Source organism: Eimeria mitis, genomic scaffold, assembly GCF_000499745.2.
Source record: "Eimeria mitis Houghton genomic scaffold, Emh_scaff1908, whole genome shotgun sequence".
NCBI classification, from domain to species: Eukaryota; Apicomplexa; class Conoidasida; order Eucoccidiorida; family Eimeriidae; genus Eimeria; species Eimeria mitis.
The window spans coordinates 1-9287 of record NW_024015098.1 but is presented as its reverse complement, the minus strand read 5'-3'; the positions used below and the strand labels follow the sequence as shown (position 1 = coordinate 9287).

Below are 9287 nucleotides of genomic sequence, written 5' to 3'. Positions count from 1 at the left end.
CCCGTTCCTGCAAGCCATCCTTGCCCAGCAGGAAATTACTGCCCGGAGGTTCGAGACCACGCCTTGAGCATTTGTAAAGTTGTTACCTCTTCCTTCATAAGCGCGTTGTGCTTATCGAGCTCCCTCATGTTTTCCCCCACCCCTGTTGATTGGCTTTACTGCTTATGCTGCTCGCCGTTATTCCGTTAGCATTGGATGCACTTACTCCATTGAAGATGCTCACGAAGCATAACCGGTTCCTAAGCACTTGCTGCCCTGTATATGACTGACTGTTTGGGGCTTTGCGCTTCGCCTATGCAGGGGACAAAAAGCCCCATCAAGTGTAAGGCAGGGACCGTCAATCCAAAGACTGGCCAGGTCAGCGTGAATCCGTAGGCAGTCTAATTCCTCGTATGGGCCACCTGACTGAACTAAACGTACGTACTATCATAGCTGCCTGGCATACGTTCAATTTTGCATTTTCAATTGGAAGTCAAGTATTGAACGATATCTGTCTCGCTATCAGGGAGATCCATCTGCCTGCGTACCAGTCTCTGCCGGGCAGTATGCATCGAAAGACGGGCTCTCACAGGCTGAAGGACCTTGTGCAGAGGGGTATTACTGTCCGGAAGGCTCAACGTCATCTCAAATGCACCGTTGCCCTGCTGGAACATACGGGCAAGTTTAGTGCAAGTAGCGCGGCACACACTTTGCTTTATCTTCAAAGCCGGCTAACTTCAACGTATTACAACGGGCAAGAAGGCCTGCCTCATCATATACGAATCGTGAAGGCAAATTGGTTCATCCTTTGTCTAACAGTCCGTTAAGGATGTTTATCGGTTAAATCCGAAGTTGGTCAATCAGTTGGATGTTTCGCAGATATCAAGAGGGGGCTAGGAGTGAAGAGGAGTGCGACAAATGCCCTCAGGGTATGCCTTCCGTAACATTTGGAGCTCAGCCCTCAAACATGCTTGAAACGGTGCTGTGTAATTTGTACGAGTAGCACTACACTATGCAACCTAACTTCTGCTACAGGCTACTATTGCGAAGAAAGCGCTACCCCAAAGAAATGCCCGGAAGGCCACTACTGCGAGTTGGGTACAGTTGAACCGAAAAAATGCCCAGCGGGAACATTCAGTAAAACAACGGGGAACGCTTCTGTGTATGACTGCACGGACTGCCCTCCTGGGAAATACTGTGATTCTGAAGGTACTTCTCTCCGTTTCCCAGTGTAGCTCAACGCTGCAGTGCCGCACGAGAGGGGATTAACGTAAACGCAGAATTGTTTGACAATATAAATGATTAGGGTATCAAACGGTCCATTCACCTTCAAAAGGAACTAGATGTGGGTGTTATTCTGCAGGCCTTCCACAGCCATCAGGTCCTTGTAGGGCAGGGTAAGATATTCAAGCAATGGTAGCATACTCATGCCTCCATGAAGTGCTTATTCCTGCTGAAAATCGCATGGCATTGGGCTATTACTTAAAACGGGTGGATATATAGCATTCAATTCCTTGCTTTCCAAGCTTAGTCTCTCTAATATTGTTCCTTCGTCCAATGTCAGCACGTTTTCTACAATGAATGCGCCGCCGTATTCCGAAACAGCTGAAGCCAGTCTACCATTTCTGACACTCTTGAGTTTACATTGTCAAATTTAGGTACTTGTGCTACAAGCGAGCTACGACGGATCAGCCAACAGACGGAGTTACGGGGGAGCTATGCACTCCTGGAGGATACTGCAAACAAGTCAGTTCTCTTTTGCCTCCATTCAGGCCCTTTCCAGCTGTCACATACAAAATTTCGATTCGCCCTGTAGCGTGTTGGCCGTTTCTCCCTGCTTGCGTGAGCAGGGGGCCACCACAAAATCCTATTGCCCTCGAGGTAAATACAATCCAAACAGGGGAGGGTCGACATCAGATGACTGCGAAGAATGTCCGCCTGGCTACTTTTGCACGGGAAGCGATTCTACGGAGCCCGATGGACAGTGCGAAGCGGGGGCATATTGTACAGGAGGCGCACACAATTCCAGGTTAGCCAAATTGGTTGAACGAGAGCCGACCAGTTGGTGATATGAATGGCGACATTAGCGCGGGAAGGGGATCACTAACTAGATCGCCTCAAAGCTTGAACGACCAGGCATCCCAACAGCCAGTTTCACAGGGGGGTTTGCTTGACATACTCATACACCCACTGGCTTCCTAAGACGTTTAACCGGTCCAAATGTGTCCAGCTGTCTAGCTTAAGAGCTGTCTACGCCCTGTGTCATTTGCCTCAACAGGCAGTACGTAGCGGCAGTAGGTCACTACGCTGCGCCAGGCTCTTCAAGCCAGACAAAGTGCCCAGCTGGAACCTTTGGCCCGCACGAAGGTCTGGCTGAGTGTTACCTCTGTGCCAGTGGGTAGGTTGCGACCAGCTCTCCAGAGCTAGATCCAGCGTGCATGACATAATTTACTTCCAGCAAACTTGAGTGGCTCGATACCAGGCCCCGAAAGCTGTCCTAAAGTATTTCAACACTTACAAATAACGATATGCCATCTGTGGACCTGTTTTTATCGCTTCCACTGGCTCTTCTCTGCAGGTGGATGACTTTATCAGAGGGCGGATCGCAGTGTGAACCGTGTTCTGTCGGGGCGTATTGCCCTGACGAAGGGACCTCTTATCCACAGCTCTGCCCAGTCGGGACATACAGGAGTGGTGGTTATGGCTCCTCAGTTAGCAGCTGCCACCAGTGCCCCCCTCACAAAGCCTGCCCGACAACGGGTGATTCAGGGAAAACCTTGCAAGACTGTGAACAGGGATACTATTGTATTTTCGGTTCCTCTTCCACCAGACCATCAAAAGATGACCCACATTACGATAAGAAGAAGGCGGGGCCCTGCCTCCCAGGCATGTACTGCCCTGGAGCGGAAATCCCGTCGCCGTGCCCGAGAGGAAAGCTAGGCCTTTCTGAAGGGCAGGTTAGCGAGTCGGAGTGCACTGCATGCCCTGCAGGTATGCGTTTGGGCCGCGAGCGATGGACATGCTTAGCAGGCATTGTTTGTATCGCCTTGGCTCTACGCAAAGTTGTGCCCGAGCATGTTCCAAACGTTGACTCCAGTTACACAAAGAGTTGGTAATAGACTCGAAAACGGAGGAAGCTTGTAAGGCTTCGAATGCGCCCGTCCTGCAGGAAAGGTGTGCGAGGATTTAGGGGGCTTGGACAGTTCTCCCTGTCCTGAGGGGTTCTTCTGCCAGCAAGGCACAGCGACAGCTGAACGCACTGCTAACTTATGTCCCACCGGCAAATTCTGTCCAGTGGGTAGTGTCGCTGGAGAAGACTGCTCGCCTGGAACATATGCGCCTTTTCGCGGGATGGCCGAGTGCCTGACATGCCCAGCTGGCTACTTGTGTAAAGATCCAGTTCTCAATTTCGACCAGCAATCATGTCCAAAAGGACACTTTTGCCCAGCGGGTAGGCATTCGGCAGCCTTTGTCTTACGCATGCGCTGCATCCTGTGTCTTGAGAAGTATAAATATCAGAAAATTCATGTGATGCGTTGTTGTTATTAGCGGCAAGTGAGAAGGAACCCTGCCCTCCTGGAAGTATTGGCCTAACAGAGAATCTTTCCAACGAATCCCTTTGCCTCAAGTGTCCGCCTGGCCACTACTGCCCGAATGAAGCGATGTAGGTCAAGGTTTGCTGAGTTCCAGTTTGCGGTCTTAAAGCCATGGAAAGCCAAAATGAGCCTTTCACGCTTTCCGTAGGTGCGGGTGTTTTCAGAGTCGATGAAGCTGGCATTCAGTCATGCCCTGGAGGCAAATTTTCAAACCCTGGATCAGTGGCAGATGCCGATTGTAAATCATGCCCTGTTGGGTACTACTGCCCGGAGTCGTCGAGTACTCCAATTCCTTGCAAAGGAGGAACTTTATGCAACCAGGGAGGCCAGAGGGAGCCCGCTGACAGTTGCCCGCAAGGAATGTACTGCGAGGCGGGAACGGCAGAGTACATTCAGCTAAATGCACAACAATGTCCAGCAGGTTCCTACTGTCCAGGAGGGTCTTCTGCCCCGATTGCTTGTCCCATGGGAACATTCGGGGACACTCCAGGGGCTGGATCAGATTCAGACTGCGCGCAGTGCCCAGAAGGAAGGTGAGTGCTATTCGTCGGGACAAAGTGCTTCTCTTTGCTACAGCTTCGCCCATGTTAGCGTCTGTTATATAGTATAAATTATTATCCAAAAGGTTTTAGCTTCTGCTCAAAGAAGGCAACCGTACAGTCGTCAGCGATTTTGTTCACCCAGAGCGCATCCTTATCTGACACTAGGAAAGGAGCCTGTCTGCTTTCGTGTGAAATCAGCTACTGTGGGGCCCCTGGTCTTGTTGGTCAAGCGGGCGCCTGCAGCGCCGGGTACTACTGCCAAGAGGGTAGCTTTGTTTCCCAGCCAGCTGCCCACAGATGCCCATCTGGATCAATGTGCCCGCAAGGTTCATCTGAACCAAAGGCATGCAACGTTGCTATGAATGAATACCAGCCACGGGAGGGACAGGCGTCATGCGAGAGCTGCCCGGCAGGATTTGCTTGCACATCCACACAAGCCAAACTTTGTCCGCAAGTGAGTTACTGATGCCTGGTCAAATCCGAAGCACGCCCCAAAACGCATTTGGTATGCAGGTGGAAAACACAGGTTGTCTATGATGTTTAAAGAAGTTTGTATCACGATTTACTGTGTCTTTGGAGCGGCGCAGGGACAGTATTGCATTCCAGGCATGGAAGCTCAAAAGTGTAGTGCAGGTACCTTCAATCCTCTGACGGGGTCCCAGAGCGTAACATCGTGTCTCCCCTGCCTTCCTGGGTGGGCGTGCACTGATGATGGCCTGGATGAACCAAACGAAGAATGCGCAGAAGGCCATTACTGCATTTCTGGCGCTTCAACCGAAACGCCGGAGAATGAGTGGACTGAAGGTGGTGGACCTTGCAGAAAGGGCTTTTTTTGCCCGAGAGGTTCTATATCTGCTATGCCCTGCGCAAGTGGAAAGTACTGCTCTGTAGATAAAGCTGCAGCTCCCACGGGCAACTGCTCTGAAGGGCACTACTGTGCACACGGGGCAACAGATCCGCAGTCTTCTTCAACTTTCTATCCCAACGACTGTCCTTCAAGCGTGATACAGGGGATTTGCCCTCCTGGATCCGTTTGCCCAGAAGGATCAGCTTTTCCGTACAAGTGCCCAGCAGGTGAGCGCCCTGCCGCAGTTAGCGGGAGACCAGGTGACTCAACTGCGGTTTTGCGGTTTTGGGTACGCGCGTCGTAGACGTCATAGCCACGCCTAGGCATCGACCTACTTTTGCTCCCGTCAGATAGTATCCGGATTTGAATTCAGGCACTGTACGAAGGGACCGAAAAGGTACATCTTTTGACCAGTGCGAGCCCTGCCCTGAAGGGAGATACTGTGTCCTCCTTGGGGCAACAGAAGTCACGCAAAATGCATGCCTTGATGGCCGGCACTGCAAAGAAGGCTCACGAGTAGGCTGCTCAATTGCAAAGCAACAAGCCGACTGTTGAGTTTCACTTCATGTGAAAAGCCGCACAGTGGTTGTTCAGGCACTGCATCAGCCTATAGCCTTGCGGCCCTACAGGATAATTCATTCCACTATAGCGCTGAACTGTCATTCTCCCGGTGTTCCTGTAACAGACAAAATTTGGTATTCCATGTCCGACGGGCCACTACTGCAGCAGCAAGGAAACGTCACCTCAAGAGTGTCAAGCAGGGTAATTAAAATCAACTCGAGCATCTGCGAGAGGTCTACGTGGGGCGGGCCGCTTTTTAGAAAACCCAGCCAGCTTCATCTTGTCCACTGCACAGCAGTCGTGCCATAATCACACTGAACACAAAAAACGGCAAGCGGCATCTCGTTGTAGATACTCCTCAACGCACATCCGTCAGACTGCGACTCTCCTGTCCAAATCGTTCTCAGGACCTACCAGTCCTCCGTTGGAGCACTGACTTGCGAAACGTGTCCTCCTGGTGCGTAGCGTAGGCCAAGTGCGAAGCTGTCCTTTGGTGCCGTTTACTAATCCGAAATTAGCATGCATCCCTGCTATTTCTGCCTTTCTTTTGTCATCAGGTTCCACGTGCGACGGAGTAGCCACATCTGAGCCTCTAGAATGTCCGGCAGGGCACTTCTGCTCTGAAGGAACAAAGGAACCCTGTCCAGCTGGGCACTACCTTGATACAACCGGCGCTTCAGCAATCACTGCCTGCAAGCCATGGTAATCTGGCCCTACACAAGTAGCAGCATTTGCCACGTACGCATCGCCCATACTCTTATCAGTAGCCCCCTCGAGTTTCTGGCTGCTTGCGGTGGCCTTGTGGATGCACAGTCCCCCAGGTAAAGCGTGCCAAGTCGACGGCGCAGATTCGGACGCTGTTGTTGAGGAATGCCGAGCTGGCTACTACTGCAGGCTGGGGGCGCCCTCACCGACCCCAACAGACGTTTCATGCGTAGATGATGAGAAAACAGCTTGCCTTCCAGGCGCAAAGTGCCCCAAAGGGTATTTCTGCCCTGAGGGATCAAGCACGCCGGTCGGGTGTCCCCTGGGCACGACGGGCAGCACCGAGGGAGCCATCGACAATAATGCCTGCTCACCTTGCCCAGCTAACTTCTTCTGTCCTCCTGGTGGTGGGCAGTGGCCCTGCGACCCTGGGTTTGTTTGTACTGGAGGCGCATCTGTCCCAAGGCCCACAGAGACCACTGGGAAAATGTGCCCAGTGGGTCACTACTGCGACGGTGGCTCCGCGGAAACCACTTGCTCAAAAGGAAGCTATGCCGATGTCCAGGCAAGATTATCTTTACGTGTGACTATTGGATATTCAGAGTCACAGCCCCTTGCTAGCCGCTTCATTGACAAAGCTTGAGAACTGCAGTGAATCACTCGCGAGCTGCTGTTGCCTCTTCACAGGGACTCAGAGAATGCAAAAAATGTCCAGCTGGCTACCTCTGCAGCAGCACAGGTGAGCGATGCTTGCCAGTCTCGATTTCGCATGACCCATCGCATCCCCAGAGCCATCCTATGCATCTTCCCAATAACAACTCCTTCGGAACTTCGGGCTCCTAGCTGCTTCTCGCCAGCACGTATTTGACATCACTCCCTACATATTCTCTGCACAGGCCTGTTTCCTTTCGCAGGGGACGACAGTGGCCTAGATACGAAATGTCCCAAAGGAAATGTTTGCCCCGAAGGGTCAGCCGAAGCCACAAAGTGCCCTGCTGGCACGTTTAATCGTGTTCAAGGCTTACAGGAAGAATCTCAGTGTTCGCTCTGTCCCCCAGGTACGTACGCTTCCATTCTTAAACCTGTCAGACAGCATTCATGAATATAGATATATTTTAGCGAGTAAGTTCGGGCTTGCAACAAGTATGGACGCACGCCTTAGCTAGCAGTCATATATTTTGGCTCGATCCCGAAATTTGCCTGAAACAAAATGCCCAATGATTATATATTATAAGCATTACGCATTTCGTTTCAGGCAAATTTTGTGGAAGTGAAGGCCTAGAGGAGCCCTCAGGTGCGTGCGCGGCTGGGTTCTACTGCCAAGCCGGCGCCACAACACAACAGCATGATGCACAGAACTGGCCAGAGGGCAGTGGAAAATGCCCTCCGGGACACTACTGCCCCGCAGGAATGGTGAGCCGTAAACCCATTCAACCTTCGTATATTCCACAGACTCTCTTGGCACAAGGGCAGTGCTGCCCTGCTGCATCCAATGGCTTAGTCGGACCTACCACTCTCCTAGTTCTGTATAGTCACCGCAAAGAAGGCATGGCCCCTCTTTCTTTGTAGGGAGCACCCGAGAGGTGCCCACCAGGGACATATAATCCGAACTGGGGGGCTGAAGAAGAAGGCGATTGCTTACCTTGCACAGCCGGGGAGTACTGTGATAGGTGGGGTCTCAGTGCCCCCCAAGGACCTTGCAGCCCAGGCAAGATGCAGTATATTTTACAGTGATGGAATACTGCCAAATTTCGCATCGCCGTAGTAATGTAGAAGCAAGATCATGAGTTAAGGTGCAGACGATGCCTTTCAAGCAGTCTCTGAACTGCACTACCCCAACCCCCCGACTGAACAGTTTCTTCGCCTCACCGTCTTCATACCATTGGTGTTGTCGTGGTCCGATTGCACTTGATCGGACTGCAGGTTTCTACTGCAAAGAAGGTTCCTCTACGCCCACCCCAATTCAGGAAGCGGCGGGAGACCTCTGCCCCGAAGGCCATTACTGTCCAGAAGGTAGATCGCTTGATTGACGACTCAAAAATGCTGTAGTCATGCATGTGCACAGTGTGCCGCTTACCGCTCTATTTCTGGCAACCTAGCAAGGTGAAGTATGTCGGCGCAGTTGTCAAACAGAGGCTTAATGCGACGCCATGCTCATGTTGCGTTGCGCGTGGAAAAGGTTCTCCGGAGCCCAAGCCGTGTCCCTTCAGCACCTTTAGCGTTCAGCAAGGTGAGCTCATATCCCTCAATGCTTGACCCCTCTGCCCACCGCATGAACGAACGCAGACCGCCTGTTCATTCACATGCGGACTTAATGGCTCATTTTAGGCTCCAGCGAATGCTCACCGTGCCCAGCTGGATACACGTGCGAAGTTGGAGCCGTGCAACCTCAAGCCTGTCCCTCCACACACTACTGTGAGCTCGGGCATGCGCCCAAACCTTGTCCAGGGGGAACCAAATCAACCGCCACAGGCCTTTCCGAAGAAGGCCAGGTAAGCATATCCTTCAGCCCCAGGTTTACGGCTTTCCCTGAACTTGCGCCTCATCTAGCTACAGGCGTTCCTCTGCGACCCTCTTAGAAGTATGTCGAGCCGAACGAGATGTATACGGACAGTTGTTAGGACATGCGGAGATGCGCTGCATGCATGTACTGTTGCAGTGCATTGACTGCGGATCGGGGCAAGCTTGTGATGGGACTCGGGCGGTGGGCCTGTGTGCCGAGGGATATTTGTGCCTCGCGGGCGTTGGGCCTCAGCAGTCACCTCAGCTCTGGGAAAATCTGTACTCTGCAGCAGCCGTACAAATTGGCGGGCCGTGCCCTATAGGGCACTTTTGCCCAGAGGGAGCAACTGTTCCGACTGCTTGCCAAAGAGGCACTTCCACAGTAAACGAAGGCGGCAAGACCGCACAGGACTGCGTGCCTTGCAAAGCAGGATGGTACTGCAGCTTAAATTCATCAGTAAGTCTCCTGCCGAAGGCAAAAGAATGTTTCAAGTTGCTGTTTCATGACTGCTACATCTAGTGCTTCACTGTCTTCCCGCTAAGCACCGGCCGCAC

At 52.2% G+C, this 9287-nt stretch overlaps 2 protein-coding genes across 2 annotated transcripts; both read left to right on the top strand.

Annotated features, from left to right (window-relative positions):
* Nucleotides 1-294: 294 nt before the first annotated feature.
* EMH_0045710 (uncharacterized protein) lies at nucleotides 295-4112 on the top strand (the record flags this gene model as incomplete). The annotated part of the gene is made up of 11 exons (XM_038022377.1): nucleotides 295-357; nucleotides 506-594; nucleotides 859-908; nucleotides 1015-1188; nucleotides 1343-1376; nucleotides 1638-1725; nucleotides 1827-1963; nucleotides 2258-2377; nucleotides 2558-2970; nucleotides 3149-3430; nucleotides 3742-4112. 11 exons carry the CDS (start codon nucleotides 295-297, stop codon nucleotides 4110-4112), a joined length of 1821 nt encoding a protein of 606 aa, XP_037878231.1.
* A 2218-nt stretch (nucleotides 4113-6330) lies between these two features.
* EMH_0045700 (uncharacterized protein) lies at nucleotides 6331-8279 on the top strand (the record flags this gene model as incomplete). Its single annotated transcript, XM_038022376.1, has 4 exons — nucleotides 6331-6637; nucleotides 7145-7288; nucleotides 7486-7643; nucleotides 8154-8279. The coding sequence occupies 4 exons, from the start codon at nucleotides 6331-6333 to the stop codon at nucleotides 8277-8279; spliced, it is 735 nt and encodes a 244-aa protein (XP_037878230.1).
* Nucleotides 8280-9287: the final 1008 nt, after the last annotated feature.